This window comes from Sinohyriopsis cumingii, chromosome 2 (assembly GCF_028554795.1).
Source record: "Sinohyriopsis cumingii isolate HCF-2022 chromosome 2, ASM2855479v2, whole genome shotgun sequence".
Classification (NCBI taxonomy): Eukaryota; Metazoa; Mollusca; class Bivalvia; order Unionida; family Unionidae; genus Sinohyriopsis; species Sinohyriopsis cumingii.
The window spans coordinates 144509492-144530399 of record NC_142962.1 but is presented as its reverse complement, the minus strand read 5'-3'; the positions used below and the strand labels follow the sequence as shown (position 1 = coordinate 144530399).

At 39.1% G+C, this 20908-nt stretch overlaps 1 protein-coding gene across 2 annotated transcripts in view; it reads left to right on the top strand.

Moving 5' to 3' along the window:
- Window positions 1-239, top strand: part of LOC149806009 (phosphoinositide 3-kinase adapter protein 1-like) — a 40648-nt gene extending 40409 nt beyond the window's left edge. For both annotated transcript variants that reach the window (XM_089950850.1, XM_089950849.1), the window contains exon 14: window positions 4-239. In XM_089950850.1, coding sequence (XP_089806976.1) covers window positions 4-99 — 96 coding nt within the window. In that variant the 3' untranslated portion in view covers window positions 100-239. The remainder of the gene's footprint in view (window positions 1-3) is intronic.
- The last annotated feature ends 20669 nt before the right edge of the window (window positions 240-20908 follow it).

Sequence of the window (20908 nt, the reverse complement as noted above, 5' to 3'; positions counted from 1 at the left end):
TAGACCAGGCAGTCACTGCGCCTAGCACATGCCATGAGAGACAAAAATATGTTCTACCCATCCTTACCGTCAAAGAAGCCAGGACATCCTTCAGATTGATGTACATCAGCCCAGACATATAGCGAAAGCAATTTTTCCCAACTTAAGGCTGAAACATTGGCAGAAAACATATTCATTAGACTATACAGTGTTTAATGTAAAATCATGTTCATATATGACAATAAATGTATTATGTTATCTATCATTTTCTATCTTATCTATATTTTATGGATATGATACCACCGATCAGAGTCATACGTGTCATCGTATTTATGCCTCGTTTATAGTTGGATAAATTCAACATGCCCATAGGTCCAGCACCCATTCCTTTAAAATTCAAAACCCATTATTTAGAAAGGTATTAAGTTTTGATCAAGTTAGGTTAATATACTTTCGTGTTATTTCTTTTAAGCAAAATCACCTATAATCATTTTAAAACTACTGTATGTGAACTCATTTGCTAAGTCGCTTTTATGGAAGAAGAAAGTACCATAGGTTCAGCATTGCAAAGTAATGAGTTTAATGCAGAATAATTTGTGTTCCATTTATAGTAATTTATATCCTGTGTAGCCCCGATGTTCCCGTTTGATGAATAGTTCACAGAAGTATTGGGAAGAAGGTAACCGATGAAACTGCTCAGTATAATGGTCCACAATTGTTTGTCTCCATGTTGCAAACTCAAATTGGCAATGGCCGCACCGATGACACAATACACTACAAAGATTTGGCTGAAAAATACGATTTTGCGTTTTAGGCACAGGTTCTCCACACAACACACACAAGGGTTGCTTTTGTAGATCTTGCAGAGAAGAACTCGGTGAAGGAGTGGTCACTGCAGTGGTAGCGATTGAGGCTGTGTTGAAGGGCATGATAGTAACATCTTTTTATGTTCGATACTTGCGAAGCATCGATACAAGAATCAAAACTGGGAGGACATCCTTTCCAACGTATTTTGAGTTCTTTGACACGGCGTACTCCCACTTTACGGGTTCTTCGTTCGAGAATGCTTTCGATGTTGTACACTTCGTCCTCTTTTTTGGTCACGCGTTATAACTCGGGCAAGTTAAACGTTCCTTTTAATACTTCCCGGTTCATGTCTTCCAATTTATAGATGGAAGGATGACGGCCACGCCCAGTGACACGAAACAATTCTTTGGCCCAATTGGGTAACTTTTGTCGAAAGTGCGTTTGGTTTTGCCAATACGCATCCAATCTCCTGCTGCCAGCACACCACCTTTCTTGGGGACAGCCACTGTCGGGGACGTACCAAACAGGTAGTCACTTCTTGGGGGAGAACATCCGATATTCCGATGGTAAGACTGGTTGTGCGCTTGGACCAGGTGTGGTAAGATATCGATGTACTTGAGATTATGTTGATGCGTAAAATATTTCCAAATGCGTTCTTTCAAGGTGCGCTAAAAACGTTCCAAGATGCTGGCTTTGATTTCAGGATTATCGGTGGTAAATAAATGAATGTCTCGTTTCTTTGATTCTTTTTGGAAAGCTTGGTTCAGAAATTTGGTGCCTTTGTCGGTTTGCCAACGAAGATGATGGCGACCATTTTGTTTCAACACCAATTGGAGGGCTCGCACTAACTCACTGCTCGACTTGGATGTCAATGGTACGACCCCGGTAAATTTGGAAAAGACGTTGATGGCACAAAAGAAATATTTGTAGCCACGATTGTAGGTGGCCAAACGAGAGACATCGGCTTAATCGGCTTGCCATTGATGATCGATACCTTCCACTCGGGTGCGACCGTTGGAAACTTTTCGTCGAATGGGTTTGTGTAAAGTGTACGTGGCTTGTTCTTGTATCCATCTTTGCACCTAAGGTAAAGGGAGACTTTTCAGACGGGTTTTGGGAGGACGATACCAGCATTTTCTTTTGACGGATGGGTATTTTCTTTGGGCCATCGGTTTGAATATGTTGTTCTCGCATGGGTAAAGGAGCTTTAGACAGGACAGACAACATGTCCCAATGTTTGGCTTAACGAGGAAGCAGTCCTTTCCTTTTCTTTCCTTTTTTAGCCAGAGAGTGGTGTGTATTTCTGGAGGAGACATCTTTGCCCGTTCAGGATCATAAATCAGTGATCCTAATCCTTTACCGCAAGTCTTTCTTATACTCGAATGCGACTTCACAGATTTGTCTTTACGTCGTATCAACTTGAAGACAGGCATCACACGTCATGGAAGGGTACGCAGCGGACTAAATTGGGACAGTTATTGTTTGGAATAATGGAATAATCCAATTAACCCTGTAACATGCCCGATCTCTCTTGGTCTTTGCTTTTTGTGGGCAGGTACTTGGTGAGCAGCTGCCACCGCAGCTAAAGAGGAGAAGGGTATCACCGCTGAAAGAGAAGTTCTTGGAGACGCGGGTTTCAATTTTTTCATCAACTGAGGAAGAACGGGTGTAAAATTGGGCTTGGCTGGCACCACGAGCAACGGAAAAGTGGAAGGACCTAATACTACTGGACACGAGGTCACCGTCGCTGTAGGTCGTGGCGTCTTGGGGTAAGAAGATATTTTCTGGGGTCTTTTCTGGGGTCTTTTCTTTTTCTTTTTCTGTTGCTGTGACTCGGTCATGACACAACTTCTCTCTTCCTTCTTCTGGGTCTGTTTGGATTTCTTGGGAGTGGCTTTGTTTCGTTGGGAGGACATTGGGGGCATTAGGATCCCATTTTACGAAGGAAAGAATGATGACACCTCCCAGAGAACCGCTACCTCCAGGTTTCAAAATGATTTGGTTTTTGGTTTGAGTCCCGCTACGGGGATCGTCCAGTTGCGTATAGGCTACTTTGTTTCTCTCCAAAAAGCGTTTGGTTTGATGTGGAATGTAATTGACGTGCTATCACCGTAAACCAGCACGTATTTGTGGATTTTTTCTCGCGACTGATGCCGTACAAGGCACCAATGTATTTGACGGGAAGATGAGACTAAAGGGACCTCATGTTGAAACTGTGTGAGACTGACCCAAAGTGTTCGAGGTTTTTATAGACTTTTTTGTTGTTGTTAAGTCGACAAATCGTACGTGTACACGACAGGCCATACATCTTGGCACTAGTGGTGAAACAGATGGGTACGAAATCACAAATAATCATTGGTAGTATGTTTTAAATCCACGAGTAAATAGGCGTGTTGGGTTTGAATGGCATCGTCTTACCCATGCGTCAACCAAGGTGTTCCTAACTGTTAGGCTAAGAGTTGCACTTGCGATTTATCTCTAGCGCTCTTAAACAAGACCACGTAAAGAGCATTGGGACTGATGGTGCGATGGGATTTACTTTGTTGAAACAAATGTTGGGTGATGTAAATGACACTGGCATTACGATGATGTCCTTTGCGCGTAAACCAGTTTAATTTCTTCTTGTTCTCCTAACATGTCTCGAAGATGACCAAATGCGTCTGACTGGGGTCAGACACGATCCCGCCATCTTCGCCAGGATTGTCTTCCACAAATACAATGTAATCGCGTTCACTTTCTATCAAGAGACTGTAAGCCAATCGCCACTCTTTGTAACACCACACGCTCCGTTGTGGCAGACGATCGATCAAACTATGTTTATGTTTGATCAAACGTTTGAGAAATTCGATTTCGCCTGAACCGCTTGGTCCAGCATTAACATGCTAAAGGGATGGCCAAAATACTAGGCCTCTCAACTAGCACGACCTAAGTTTTTTCAAAAGACTTTGACAGTGAAGGACGAGGGAGCAGAGACAGCAGAGGTAGTCATAGGGCAGGGAATGTCACTTTTGACAGGAAGAGAAACAAGACAATAGTTTGTATACTTTTTTTTCAAGACAAGTTTTTTTTCCACACATGTTTAAAATGGAACAACACGACAGACAAAAATACATAAAAGCCAAATGGTTTAGTACAGCGATAAAATACATATCAAAGCGATCAACGTGGAATATAAACAAGTCACTGCACAACATGTTTTTTGTAAGAAAGGTGTCCTAGGGACAGTGTGTAATGTTCTTACAGTCTCTTAGTGTCTTCCATAATTAGTCTTCGTTTACTTAGGAAAAGAGCATAATTTAAAAATGGAGAAATCATTCTGAGTTTGCGTTTTACTTGTATTTTGACCAACTCTCGGTAAATGCGTTTTTTCAACTACACAGGCAAACCATAAATGTTCTCTTGTAAAGTATCCATCCAGAGATTACTGAGGTCGTCCCACTAAAGGCAGGTAGTAACAATGCGGGGACGATCTTTATCCTCCCACTCGTGAAGTGACACACCGCAACTAAAGCACTTGACTCTATCCCCTTCACCCGAGTAGATAAATTCTTCTCTGGCTAATTCTTCGGGGGTAGGTCCTCCCAGATATTTAGACCATTTTCCTTGGAACGTTTGAAATCGACCTTCAAAGTCACCCTATTCAGGCGAACGTACAGGGAACAAATGTTCGTCTTTTAGAGGTTCATTTTGATGAGGGTACGGTGAAATCCGCAGGAGTTTACTTAGGATTGGATGACATCCGTAGCGTGGTAGCTACATGGTTTCACGTGGAGGATGACATTGACAATGAAATCCAGTAAAAAGATAATGTCTTTTGTAACGAGTGGCAACGCTTTCGCATCCGTCAGGTTTCACACAGCATCACTTTCCATGGTAGATATGGTAGTAGTAGTCATAGCAAAGTTTAAATTATGTGGTTCTGAATCGCTGAAGTTACAGCGTACAGCATCCTTGCAATCGCAAGGCTAACATTGAACTCCACTTGAGGATCCCCGAACTTGAATGATGTCTGTTTAAAAGTATTCATCGTTTTCGATTGACACTGGTAGTTACAATGAACTATCGGTCTTGGACGTTGTCCCCTATATATGATGTCCAATATCGGCGTCTCTGTATGGTGAAGAGAGGTTTCTGGGAAGCCGTACCCGAGAACGTGTCCTGCTTGTGGACAAGGTCGACTGGCGTTCTGGTGTGATGGTAAACGTACATTCTTGTTCGGATCGTTGATGGTTACTTTAATGTTTTCATCTTGTCAAGACTGCAGGCTTTTTAAGGCATAACAACGTTCACCACTCGACTGGTACTATAACTGAGAGTCAATCCTTTCACTTTACACTTGGTTTGCACTTCTCCTTGTTTGTATCGATATTCGTAGCTGTAATTTGTAGGACCGCCACGAGCAAAACTTAGAATTTTGTCGTCCGGGTGCTTGTCTGTCGAGGCTCCTAAACGGTCTCAATTTTAGGGTAACATTGACCCAGGCGACTGATGTACATGCAACTGTCAATGTCAAAATACAGCACATAATCTCCTAAAAGCTCTAAAACTTTGTTCAATGTCAATGGAGCATGAATTATGACGTAAGCCGCAATGATGACATTTCCAAATTCGTCGGTTCTACAGTGTCCATTTCTTCTTCGTAATTGACTAAGATCAAGTCCTCACGAATGACGTTCGCGTGTTTCGTGTATTTAGTTTTGTCGTGAATCATCTGGAAGTACCAGGAAGCTTCTGTCAAACACTTCTTGGGTAAACACGGTCGTTGTGCCATTTCTCCCTAGAACAAATTAAACTACACTTTGTTTTTCTCTACGTGGTCTAAAGTGTTGCATTCCGGCTCTAAATATTTATCTTTGAATTTCTTTAAGTTTTCGGGAGTGTGGCACCATGAAGGATAGCCACTGGCTTCTTGTTTCAGTTTCAAAAAGCCATCCACGTAGTTTTCTAAAATGCCTTTCTGAGTCTCGTTGCCCTTGTTGTATTTTTGTGTCTTTGGAAAGTGGTAAATTTTGAATACTTCTAACAACTGGCATCCCACGTCTAGAGCTTGACACAATTCCACGCTGACCTATGTTCCCATCACGTCGCGTTCTTCTTGGGTGTGCTGATAAGGCTGGTCTTGTTTGCACGTGTCAGCAGAAGTACGGTATAAGGGTAACATCAGTTTTCCTTGGCAATGGTGAGGTAAAACGGGATGGTACAAGTCCGTGGGAGGCAAGACTTCGTATTGTCGAATGTTGTTCTGGTCGATGTGTTCGGTCAGCAATTGCGGGTGCCCTGGGTGAAAGTGACGATACAAATAATCGCGCGGGTTAAGATTGTCCACCACCTTGTAACTTTCGACGATGCGTTTAAACTCGTGATCTGTTTTCAAACGGTGATCGTACTCGTGTTCCCACATTTCCACCACTTGGTATCCTTGCTGTTCTAACTTCAAGAGCTGCTGACAAGTAGCCTGCCACAAGTCTTCCATGGTTCGTTGTAAAACTGATTTTGAGTGTCATGTTTAGGGTAGCAGAGGGGATATCCGTGCAATAAGCAACCGTTAAACTAGTACAGGATGTTGGGGTTTTCTAAATTTCAACTATCCACCGAATAAACTCCGATGGTGATTTGCTTTCCTCGTTGCGGACATGTTGGATCCATTTATCTTCCTTGTCGCACAAGCAATCTAGCCAGCGTAGGGCTTTGACAGAGTATCCACATTTGACACAGTTCGTCGACGTTTGAGGGCTGATGACAGCCAGTGTGTTTTCGGGCATAAATCGTTGGCAGTATACTAAGGGACACGCTTTGGTAATGATGTAGGCTTCTTTCCAAGGATCGATCCCTCCATGTTCCATAAATAGTTCTCGAAACTTTCAACAGCAACACCTTAAAATGTCCACATCGGAACGAAAATACTTTAACATTTCTTTCTGGAAGTCGAAGGGGTCCGAGGCGTGAGTCTGGTACCAAGCTTCTTGTTGTTCGATGCGCCTGTTTTCGGGGTCGTATTTGTAAGCCTTAGTCAAATAAGGTAGAACGGCGTGTTGATTGGCTTCGGTAATGAAAAAGTGCGGAAAATAATCTTTGGACATTTTTTTCATTCCAAACGTTTTAGGCATTCTACTCAAAGGCATGGCCAAGTAACTCATACAATCTTTAAACTGCACTTGTCCCACTTTCATGTAGACGAGTTTGGCTCCGTTCAAAGTCAGTTTAGGACGTTCGGTACTTTGTTCCGTATCTCAAAAGAAACTGTTCATCGGATCCCGAGAAATTGTGAGCCATTATCTTGGCATGGCGATGTTATCTTGGCTCCAGATCTCGTCGATGAGGTATAGGATCCATTGGGCGAAAACGTCTACCGTGTTCGGTCCCCGAAAGATTTTTTCATGTCCTCCAGGAGTTTTGCTGCAGTGAGGGCAAAGAATAAAGATAGGCTCTTGGATGCACTTCTCGTATTCTCGATGAGACACGCAGAGATTATGAATACCGGTCTCTTGCATGCATTCGAAAAAAAAAGAGATGAAATTGTCTTTCTTCTGGTCATTGTCTTCCTCTTGATGATAAGAGTGGTATCTTTGAATGTAGCATTCGGGCTCCAAGTCAACGATTTGGCGACAAATGTAGCATCGTTTCTTACCTCGAAAAAACGTGTGACTTGGCATTATTAGTATATATGCTTGTCCACAAGCAGGACACGTTCTCTGGATTTGGCAAACACTTTTCTTTTGTGAACCTTCTCTCTTCAAATGTCGTTGGTAACAGGTTGGACTGACAAAGGTTACATGCTGGGCGATGCTCTCGTTCTTGTTCTTCATCGTGACAGGGTTTAGAGGCCAAACATCCTGAGCATTTCGATCCGCAATGCTTGTGTTACTCTTGATTGTTATGGCCATAGTCACATTGTTCATAATACTAACCGTATCCCAGGAATGCATCGATCCTGGTGATGGCATCAAAATGTTCATCGTGATAATAGACGTGAATGTATTTTCTGTCTTTGAAAGTTTTGCCTCGAAACAACAGAGGTCCTCGCAGTTCTTGAGGATGAACTTTCACGGTACAGCGTCCAACCAGGACATCTTGCAAACTGTGCATTACCGGAATGCCACATGGTGTGTCGTTTGGATAGCCCCGCTTGCTGTAACAGCAGTTCTGCTTGTCTTCGTTGTTTGGCTCGGTCCGATTGTTGAATAGTTTTCCAGGCTCTATGCCATTCTGCAGGGCCGTTTTTGTCGGTATACGTTCGTTTCACCACGATGTCACGGGCTAAATACATCCGGTCTTGATAATTGTTAATTTGGACGAGGCTACGCTTGATGCTACGAAGGTCGTCCACCAATAACATGTTTCTGCGTTGTCCGGTCCCTTGTGTTAAGAGACACATGGGTCATGAACAGTGTCGCTTTTCCATCGATGATGTGCAACTTGTCGTTCGATTGTTACACGTTTTGAATCTTAGCGATGACTTTGGAAGGTTTTATTTCTATGGGATGGTAAACTCGATCCACTCGGGGGACTTCAGACTGTCGTGATGAATGGAAAGTCTCAAGCGATCGTCTTCTTTGCCGTCACTTTATCGTTTCAGTGTGGTTAACAAAGAATTCCTCACATCGGTGATGAACCCCTCTGCTTTCTCCAACGGTACTTCGGACTTGAAATCTTTAAACTTCACGGTGTACGTGTAAGCCGTAGTTTAAAATTTTCTAGAGGAGCGTTTTTCCGTCTCTAGAATTTGGCAGTGCATTTCATGGTTTACTGGTGAACTCTGGTTAGGCGAAGACTCTCTATATCTGGATTCGGGCTCACTCATGCCATCTTCAAAATCGCAAGCATGAATCTGAGCCAAGACCTCAGTTGCTGTGCGAGGCGATAGTTTACGTTTCTTTCTCTTAATTTCTTCTCCTTTCTCCACGAAATGATGCGATTGTTTCATCTTGACTATAAAAAGTCAAATGACTACATTTTAAACGCCATGGTCCCCTAGGTATTCATGTCAGGCCAGCCAGTGTCTTCCCGTTATAAAGGGTCAGTGTCTTCTCTTTCAGTATCAATTTCACTCTCAAACCGACCAGAACGATGGAAGAACTTCTGATCGGATCTTTTTGAGGTGTCATACGAAAGTTTTCTTCAGACAAGCCGACCGACTACTCCCCATCCTTTCCAGATAAAAGATAAGATATATGCTATATATATAAGAAGAAAGGGCATTGGGCTACGGAATGCTCTTACCGACAAAAAAGTAAGACATGTGTCAGAAGAGACAAAAGACAAGATACTTGTTATCATTGTCAAGAGAAAGGACATTGGTCATCAGTAAGCTCTAAACAACAACAGGAGCAAAAGGAAGAAAGGGGTTCAGGACAGAAAGAAAACGAGATACGCTCTCAAAACGAAGGACCCCGACACGTCCACAAAGAGAAACAAGAGAAGAAAAGAAGACGAGGATAAGGTGAGGAAGAAGACGAGAAGAAACTTGTGAAAGTAAAGTAACTACAAAAAAAAAAAAAAACAAACAGAGAGAGTGCGAAAAAAGACACAGAAGAGGTCTAAAAACTTTTGAAAGTGTTGTATTGTGAATTGGATTGTACATGTTTAACAGAATAGACCAGACAGAAAACGTAAGTTTCTCTTGGTTTTGATTATTATATTCATAATAAAAACCTACACTCACGAACTCACTCACACACACGTACATGATGGGGCAAAAAAAAAGAGATTATGAGTTTTAATTGATTTTGGCAAAATGAATACTATTTCTTTTCGATAGAAGTGGGTGGCCCTTAAAAGGACCGTTGGGTGTTTGTATTTTAAAAATAAAAGCAAACGTTTAAACGGGAAGTAATCAGCTTTAACTGCCTTATGCCTTTGCCTCGGCCAAGGCCTACTTCTGGACTTGCTCCTGTCGATGATGATTTGGTAGAGATCACTATGGCTGGTATCTCACGCTTAGTAACAGGGGCTGGCTGTTTGGCTCGGGAAGGTCTTTTTCTCTTGGGTCGAATTAAAGTCCGATACATTTGTTTCAAACTCCTTAACTCTGCTAAAATGTTTAAGAGCAGCGTCACCGGTTTGGCAATGGTGTATGCTTCTTTCAAAGGATCCATCCCTCGTGCTCCATGAACAGTTCTCGAAATTTTCCACAGCAGAGGCGTAAAATGTCCACGTCGGATCGACAGCACTTTAACATTACTTCCTGAAAGTCGAAAGTGTCAGAGGCGTGAGTCTGGTTCCAAGCGTACAAAACTTCCCGTTATTCGATACGCATGTTCTCGGGGTCGTAGTAGTGAACCTCATGAAAATGGGGTAGAACGGCGTGTTGATTGGCTTCGGTATTGAAAAAGTGCGTAAAAATAACCTTTCGTCATTTCTGTATTACAAACGTTTCAGGCATCCGGTTCAAAGGCATGGCCAAATAACTCATCGAATTTATAGATCGTGCTTGTCCTACTTGCATGTAGATGACTGGCTCCATTCAAAGTCACTTTAGGACGTTCGGTACGTTGTTCCGTATAGTATCTGAGAAGATGCTGTCCATCGTATCCCGAGACAGTGTGAGCAATTATCGTGCAATGGCGATGCCAATTTCTGTAACGTTCGATGTCATGTTGGTTCCACGTCTGGTCGATGGGGTCTAAGATCCGTCGGGCAAAATCGGCTAGCTTGTTCGGTCCATGACAAAATTTCGCTGACAAGCTTGGCAATGCACTCGTTCTTGTTCTTCGTCAAGATGGGGTTGACAGGCCAAACGTCCCTCACATTTCGATCCACAATGCTTGTGATGCTCTCGATTGTTATAACCCTAGTCACATTTTTCACAGTAATAACTGTATCCCAGGAATGGGGCGATACTGGTAATGGCATCGAAATGTTAATCGTGATGACGGACGTGAATGTATTTTCCGTCTTTGAAATATTTGCCTCGAAACAACAGAGGTCTACTCACTTCTTACTGGTGAACGTTCAAGTTGTAGCGTGGTACTAAGACTTCTTCGAACCTTTGCATTTCATGAATGTCACAGGGAGTGTCTTTGGATAGCCCCACTTGCTATAATAGAAGTTCTGCTTCTCTTCGTTGTTTGGCTCGGTCCCATTGTTGAATAGTTGTCCAAGCTCTTTTTCATTCTACCTTGTCGTTCTTTTCGGCATCCGTTCGTCTCTCCACGATGGCACAAGCTCACCACATCTGGGCTTGAGGGTTGTTAATTTGGATGAGGTTCCTTTTGGAGGTGCAAGGGTCGTCCACCAATAACATCTTTTTTGAGTCCGGTCCCTTTGGGAAGATACACGTGGGTCATGAACAGAGTCGCTTTGTCATCAGTGATGTGAAACCTGTCGTCGGATTGATGCACGTGTTGAATCTTGTCGATGACTTTGGAAGGTGTCAGTTCTGATAGGGTGCTAAGCTCGATCTAAACGGGGGACTACAAACTGTCGTGATGAATGGAAAGTTTCAAACGATCGTCTTCTTTGGATTCGCATTGTCGTTTCAGTGTGGCTAACAATGAATCCCACACCTCGATGATGAATCCCTCTGCTTTCTCCAACGGTACAACGGACTTAAAATCTTTAAGCTTCACCCCGTACGTGTAAGCTGTAGTGCCAAATTTTCTAGAGGAGCGCTTTTTCGTCTCTCGAATGTGGTAGTACTTTTCAGGGTTTACTGGTGGATTTTTGTTGAGTTTAGACTCTCTTGGTCTTGATTCTGGCTCACTCATGTCATCTTCAAAGTCGCTGGCATGAATATGAGCCAAGACTTCAGCCACTGTGCGAGGCGATAAATCACGTTTCTGCTTCATACTTTCTTCTCCTTTCTCAACCAAATGATGCGATCGTTTCATCTTGACTACAAAAAGACAAATGAATACATTTTAAACACCATATGTTCCTCTATCCATGTCAAACCAGTGTCTTCCCTATATAAAGGGTCAGTGTCTTCCATTCCAGTTCTAATTTCACTCTCAAACCGATCAGAACGATGGAAGAGCCCACACAGATCGAACTTCTGATCACAGCTTTGCGAGGTGTCATAGGAAAGTTTTATTCAGACAAACCGACGGACTACTCCCCTCTCTTTTGAGATAAAAGTCAAGATACTTGCTACATCTGTAAAAAGAAGGGACATTGGGCTACAGAGTGTTCAGATCGTCCAAAAAGCATGACACGTGTCAGAAAAGACAGAAGTCAAGATACCTGTTTTCATTGTCAAGAGAAAGCACACTGGTCTTCAGAATGCCCTAAAAATACAGGAGAAGAGGAAGAGAAGGGTTTATAACAGGAAGAAGAGTTACCCTCCCAAAAAGAAGAACCCAGACACGTCCAGAAAGAGAAAAAAGAATAGAAAACAAGACGAAAAGAAAGTGAGAAAGATGAAAAACGTTTGAAAAAGAAGAAATTAAAAAACAATTGAGAGTGAAAATAAGACACAGAAGAAGTCTATGAACTTTATAAAGTGCATTGTTGTGAATTGGATTGTAAAATTTGTTCCAGAGTAGACCAGAAAGAAACAACGCAAGTATCTCTTGGTTTTGAATTTCAGAATATGGACCTGCACTCACGCATTCACACACGTTCATCATAGTCAGAAACGGAATTTCGAATTTTAATTGATTTTGGCAAAAATAATACTGTCTCTTTTCGAGAGAGGTAGGTGGTCACGAAAAGGACAGTTGGGTGTTGTTTTTTTAAACAACAAAATTCAGGAACGGGAAGCAATCAGCTTTAGCTGCCTTAAGCCTTTGCCACGGCCAAGGCCTACTTCTCGACTTACTCCTGTCTATGATGATTTGGTAGAAATTACTATGCATAGTAACAGGGTTGGGCTGTTTGGGTCCGTAAGGTATTTTTCTCTTGAGTAGTAATAAAGAAGTCGATACATTTGTTTCAGATTCCTTAACTTTGTCATAATGTCTAAAAGTACCGTTACTGTTTGACTTTGACTGTCCTACTTCTCTCGTAGACCTTGTTTCTTCTCCGCTGTTGCTTCTTTTTCATGTCGTCTCCTTCTTGCCTCTTTTTCTTGCTGTTGGTTTTGAAGGAGAAAAGCTTGTTCTGCTTCTTTCTGCTGCTGAAAAAAATTCTCCAATTCTTCTTTCTGTCTCTGTCTAAAATCCTCGACGTGTGCTAAAGAAGAAGAAGGTGGCGAAATTGCAAATACTTGTAAAGAAGGGAGAAAATCCACTAAATCTCAATTAAAATCGGTCTCTTCTGGAAGTAGGACAGTGTTGACTTTGGTAGCCACTGATATGCCATCGTTTATCGTCTCCACGGCCGGTACGTCCCAATTCGTCGTCTCTTTAGTTTACGTCATGTTTGAAAACTATGTAGTTTACGTCATGTTTGAAAACTATGTCGCATTGATTCACTGTGCTCATACGCTAGTACATATATAGAGAATTTTACTTCACAGTCAGCTCTGTGCTGATTGGAGGACAGATGCCATACTGTGACTGAACTTTGTAACGCGAGTTAGGATTGGTGAAAAACTCAATCCGTTTCGAACTGCTATTCCACTATAAATAACCTCGTTCACTTCATTCTCTTCACCTGTTCTCGTATCAAGATGTTGACTAACGTTGAATCATCTACCCTCGTATCGTCGATGGCGTTCCGTACGGATTTATCCATGTATGTCAGATTATGATGGGCTATCATCCAGATCATCGATACGAGTGCTTGGAAAAGAAGAATCTATGTGGAGAGACAAGGCTGTCTGAAGAGAGTCCTCATCTACGATCCAGAAGTAAGACGTTTGAGAAAGAGAAGAAAACCTATGCGATGCCCTCTATGTTAACGGAATGCTGTCAACAAAAAAAAGCAAAGATCCTTTTCAGGGTCCCTCATATGCCAGGAAAAGATTTGCTTTCTTGCCTAAAATTGTTTTTGGTCGGTTGTATAGTTGTTTGTGTGATAGATTGATGTTCATCAGTCTAAGTTTATGTGTTATATATGTCTCTGTATCTACTGCATTGGTCTCTACTTAAGGTAGCGTGGATTAAGGTCAGCCACTTGCAAAATTGTTGCCAGTGTTCCGCCCAACTGAGGTCAGCCCATTGCTACATTGTTACCAATTTTCAGTACCGTGACGTCACCTCACCTGTTCCATTCATATTATCCCTATACAACAACCCCACTTTCCCTTAACGCTATACAGGCTCAATATTCCTTATGTTCGATTCCCCTTGACGCTATATTGTCTCAGAGTGTCATAAAAAAGGTTGACACTATATCGTCCCGGGCGGGTGGGTGGGTCTGTAATATATTTTCGATTGACGCTATATCTTCCCCATACACTACTTACAGACAGTATATCCGTTAAATTAATAAAATGCATTAGGAATGAGGCAATGTTTTGATTTTATAATCATAGGTGCGCTCATTGAAACATGTGCTAATCAACGGTGATTTACACACCTTGGAGGACGGTTGACAGATAGAAGATCATTGGTGTCTCTGTCTTCATCAGTATCCTCTTTGTTAAAATGAACAGGTGATATCAGTCCACATTTCCTGAAAAGAGTATGATGCAATGTCAATTATTTCCTGTCTGTGAATATATTTATATTTTCTCTCTTATGTCAGTTTTTTCTCTGCGAATCGTTTTGTGTTGTTTGTTCTTTGGCATTGTTTTATGTGCACAATTTCCAAAGTTTATTATCTACATAGATGCAGTACCATCCCCCTATCATAATAGCGACTTTGATTTGCAGCAGTTCTGATAAAGGATTGGACGTCGAAAGTAGTAACGTTTGGATTTCATAATTATATCACAATTTCTGCAATGGATAGATTCTTAAAATTCCTAATATTCGGTTTATGTTGTACCAAACGGAATATTTTATAAAAAATTGAAATAGTGTCTATGTAAGTTCTAACTAAACTGCTAAGTACTAATTTTGAGTAAACAGAAGAACATTTTCCATTTCCTTGTCTTATGTTGACAGACATTTATCACTACCATAGTACAGGACAAATGTTGTAGTCTCATGCGTGTCTTTTATATTGTTACTAGTCTATGCTGTTAAAATAACTAACAGAAGAGAGTGCAAAGAAACAAGCTTTGTAAAATTCAGCATAAAATGTACTTTCCTAGAATACAAAGTGAAAATGAGAAAAAGAACTTAAATTGTAAATTAAATCTCAAAATAATCCTAGAATTACAGACACAAATCATAATAATTTAACGTTCCGAAGAACAAAATATTGTAGAAATTTAAATTCAGTCAAAGGCTGAATGTGTTGATGTGCTTGTGATGATATGTATAATGCTAATATGCGAAGAGTCTTTTTTGAAAAACAGTAATATAATTTCTGGTTTTGAATTCACAATAAATCCCAGTGAATAACTCTGTCCAAGAATATAGTTTTTAATGATCACACTGTATTTACATTTAAAATTATCACTGAATTAAATAATTTGAAAACATAAACTCCAGCCTAAATGAACTACTAGTCACAACAATACACTGATTCTGCTCGATCTTAAAAGATAAATGAATATTTTTTTCCAGTAACAAGACTGTATAGTCCTCTACTTGACCTCAGGTCCCAATAAGCATTTTCTGAAAACAATTACTTAATGGAAAATAACCTTATAGAAATGTATTAATGTTTACAAAATAACATGTTAGTTATTATTATAAAGTTTGTGACTAAAATTATAATATATAATCTGGACGGTATCAGGTACACGTGGTAACATATAGGGAATTCCAATAACCTAGACTCAGGCCCAAAGAAGCATATCTATTTCTATTAATAATGATCCTGATATTAAACCCATACACTATAGAGAATAATTTAGGAAGGTCTTAGTTTTTTGCCGAATAGAATAACAAAATCAATAATTTAGGTCAGCTAGGAAATAAACATGATTCAAGACAGGGCTGAGTCCAACATACAATGATACTTACAATATAATTTTTAAAAAATCCAAAATACTAATTAACAAATAATGAAATATAATTATAAATAACAACACCCACGATTTCACCTTACTTTATCTCATGAAATATATTTCCCACCACAGATCGATGATACATTAAGCAAATATGACCGGATGTTGTATGTTTCAAAACATAGAAGATAGCGGTTGCTCCCTATGTTCACAACCAGTTTCTTTGCTTCATGTGACAAACATAAAACATAATTTAGAGAGAATGTTCACAGTACTACAAGCAGGCACGTCAATGAGTCTGTGAATTTCCTCAGTCAAGTCCATAAAGGAAATCATGTGATGAAAGATTTTAATTCATCTTTTCTTTCCTAATTAATATTAGGTTAGGACCTCATACATTTTCAACTGAAACATGGTATTGCAGAAATGTACATTCAGTTAGATGGAACTTGGTTTGCTCATCTGAAAAGAGCATATACATTACTGTATATTAACAATGAACGTATGACCATGGACAGCAAATCCAAAGGAAACGACACAATATTAGACACGAAAAGTGGAAATATCTCGCAAAAAAGAGCGTGATTTAAAAGCATTTGGTTGAGCTTTATACTGAGATTTAAATTAAGACCATGAGTTTGAATAATTAAAGAGGAAGTACATAATAAACCAATTATATATGACGGGGTACACATCTATTAAAAATCTAAGGGCACATTGTTTGTTGATTTCAAACAGAACGGCAGTTATACGAACAAAAGACAAATGATATAAAAGGTAAACAGAATGAGGTCTTGAAACTGCTAAGCATGAATGTTAAATGTGGATGACATATATATTGCAAATCTAATGACCACGTCTCGTTAAAACAATATTAAGAATGCTGCTGAGACCCAGGGCCACTATCATAGAAACAGTGACACACACACACACACACACACACACACACACACATAAATATATAAACAAAGTCATGCGATTAAATGATCATTGTTGGGCATTTAGGATTTTACCTAATCAATCATAAAGTAAATAAAATCCGATCGAATAAAAATTTACACATCAACGTATACCCAGCCATGATAATTTAAGCGTTATAATTATAATTGTCTTCCTTCCTCTCATCACCTCTGCAGATTTGATGAACTACGTATTCGCTTTTAGAAAGCTCAGTTTCATTAGAATCTTCTCTGCGCCGGTATAAATAGCCCCACCGTCACTAACCAAGAGTCATCGGCTATCTATATAGTATCATAGGCTAGACTATCAGAGTGGGTCATGCTAATGATCTAAATAATTTAGTATGGTAATTTGTTTTATTAGAAGGAGGAATTTGAGTTGTACTTGTTTAATCCTATCTGTTCCATCCTTTCAACATTTTCCTTGCGTATGTTACATGTAATTTTCGCATTCATTGTTCTTGCTTTCTGTACATTTCGATCTTTCTAAAGCTAAATTGCATCATATTTTAGTAAAATCCCTTGCTCGTTATATGACCCTGACCTATTAAAAACAACTTGTGGTCCATATTGTCGAAGCTAATGGATTAGTCTGAAGATTGGTTTGTAAAGCATGCCATATGTTTTCTTTGGCGAAACCGGTTAGAGTTGGAGTTAATAGAAGACTGTACGGTAAATTTGTTTTGATTGCTACCGCGTGATTTGAATATGGGGAGTTGTAAATTCTGATCGGAAATCACCGATGTAGGTGGGTGTGGGATTATTATTATTATTATTGTTGTTATTATTATTATTATTATTATTATTATTATTATTATTATTATTATTATATTGTAAGTCGTTTGTATAGATAAAGCGTCACATACAATGACATGGAAATAGGGAACAAAAAGAAGTTCGCAGATTTTAAGGATGTATAAAAAGTCCAGATCAGTATCATGTGATCGTTGATATCCAATCAGATTGCAAAAACCTCGTTCACCTCGTCAAAATAGGAATCACTGAGGATGATCTTAAGATCAGTCTGTGGAGATATTTTCAATTGTGTTCATTTGTAATTGGAGTGGAATCATTTTTTTAGGAATGAATCCCTGGAATTTAATATTATTGTTAATTAATTCAAAAGCATTCTGGACTGTATCATTGTGATACACCAAGACTCGGTTCGTATTAAACTCTATTGGTATTTCAGCACATTCCATTTTGAAATCCGCTCGAAACACGGTATACTTTTGATATGTAATAGCACTTAGATGGGATTTATTTCATAATACTGTTGTTGTTATTGCTTTAGGTTTAACACTTTTTATCAACGTTTTATAGACTAGATACAAATTCCCATGGAAAGCCACAGGCAGTTACACACACACACACACACACACACACACACACACACACACACACATATATATATATATATATATATATATATATATATATATATATATATATATATATATATATATATATATATATATATATATATCGCTATATTATCACTGCGACATTGTACAAAAAGGCTATTAAATCATGGCTCTTTAATGCATATTCACATAAGTCCATTGGGTAAATTACAAATGTGCTCGCAATAACATGAAAATTGTTGAAACTTTACATCACCGTATTGCTGAACAAACAAAACATTATCAAAGTCTGAGCAGGACACATTATATGACAAATCTTTATCGCTGCGCCAGAATATGACCGTGTTATTAAAAGATATATTTTAATATGCAGTTAATAAATAGCACAGAGTTACAAAGTAAAACTTATTTGGCAGAAAACGTGTAGAATTTATACAACGTATACAAATTAATTAAAAAAATCAGGTACAATGCATTTTGTTGACTATTATCAGGTAAATACTAAAGAAGGTACAAATGGTAATATTGTGGTACAGAAATCAAAGTTGACATTGATAATTAGTTAGAGCACAGTTACTTTCGCTTTACATTTTAAAGATGCTGATGTTGCTCACTGTCATGGGAATGATTAAATTAACAGCACGATCATGACTCGTCATTACATCAACCACACACTATCTTTAATTACGGAATTTAGTGCCATACAATGCATTTGAGAAACAAAACGTAATTGATGGGTTTGATTTTAAGGTATAAATTGATACATTTACTAACTTTGAATATGGCATCCAAATACATCTCGTATATTTCTAGTCAGCCGGACTTCCGTCAGGAACCGGATTTCCGTTTGAGTCGACAAGATCCTCAGTATCCGCAGTTGCCATGATTACTGCTGTTCAGAAACAAATGTCTTAATGTAGGGATGAAGTTCAGCTATAAGGCTGTAGGTTCTCTAAATTTGCCTTGAATAAATCCGAATTTTCCCGCGTTTGTATGTTAGTATGTATTAATGCACGTGCATATGTATGTATATAGCTTGGTATGTTTCATTTCCATAAGATGGCTCCATTTCTGCATTGGGTGAGATCTACTTTGTGTTTGTTATTCATAGCTAGTCTGACAAAGGCATAATACAAGATTACCGTCGCTTGCTAATAAGCTAGGTGATATCCTGGCCATATATGTGAGAATCAGAAAATTTGCCTTATTATCATGCCAGACACGTAATGTCTCTAAAACCATTATAGAATCACACTGTACCATTACATCCTGGCTACTCTTTTTCAAACTCAACAGGTTGCTGACTTACACAATACTGTTTTGAAGACCACTGCTCCATTCCCCTTCATCACCCTTAAAAGTCAGTGAGGTAGAGTCAATAAAATTTTAAACAAAATAAACTTACACCGTATTTAAGAATATCGGTAAAATACAGAAAATAGTCAATGTGCGTCTGTACGATACAAAAAAAGGATTAAACATCTATATCTAACGACAAATCAACTATGCACGATTAAACGATTATATATATCAACTATGCACGATTATATATATATATATATATATATATATATATATATATATATATATATACTCTACCAAATTACTAACGTAGGGGAAGGAAAAACAAATTGTGCAAGACATGTCATTCCAGTTCCATTACGACTATCATATAATTCACATGATTATTGTGTTCCAACTCAACTATTCTCTGACTTGGATCTAGCGAAACCCCAAATCAAAATTATAGAAACAGGATGCATTATATAATTATGGCATTTACACAAATATGGACCTCGTTTGCAGGCCTATTATATTCATGTATGCAGATGATACTGCATTTAGACCCTAACAAAGGAGTTTACATAAACACAGAATAAATAAAAAGACTGAATAGATACAAATCTTTGTCGATTTGAAATACATTTGACTTGAAAAGTGTATACACCACCAAAAAAAAAATCCGTTCTACCAAAATAAAATCAGTTTGAGGAGGCAAAGCAGATTTACAATCTTATCTCAGAAAGGACGATGTAACCTTTACTCATTATGGTACAAGTAAGGACTGAGCAAATTTGTCTGTACAGACAGGAATCGTGAATGCAATTAGCAGGAAAACGATGGAGTACAGAGAATATCCGATTCTTCTTAAGTTCTGCTACTGTATGTCATACATTCCCCCAGATTTATACCAAGGAATCGGAGGCTACATTTCTGCTCACATAAGAGCCAAAGTCCATTACAATATTTTTATAATTGTATCAATGGTGTTGCCACTTAATCCCAGTATGACCTAATCTAATAGTGAAAGCCTATATAAATAGAGCTTTAAGGTTGAATTGACGTGAGAGTTTATAGCCCTGCCGGCATCCGCGTCTACCAATTCCTTGTTCCAATATTATAAGAACGGCGTAATATACTTACTTCGGGTTAGTGAGCTTTTGTTTATTTTCCTCGACATCACACTTTACCCTTGTAGAAACACAGACTATTACACAATAGAGCTGTTTGTGGCAATTCGACCTCAAATAATAATTGTTAGAACTGAATACCACGTAAAATTGTGTATCGATGAATACCTCGGTATTTCTAAACATACCGCGATAAGTATCAAGGGTTACCGCATTTATATTACGGACCAAACTTTTAATGTGCAGGGGCAGGGACGTTACATTTTCTTTTGTTAACTTCCATATATCAGTAGCTTGAAACGTCTCTTGGTCTGATTTATGGATAATATTAAAACTATAAAAACTATATAATATCCATTATAGGTTCTGAAAATCATAACTATATTGAGACAAAATACAAACACGCCATATATACAACCCACCGCCCTATTTCAGATTATTATCCCAACACTTATTCATACAAACCAACAAAAAGAGTAGGAGTCGTTATATACACATATATTA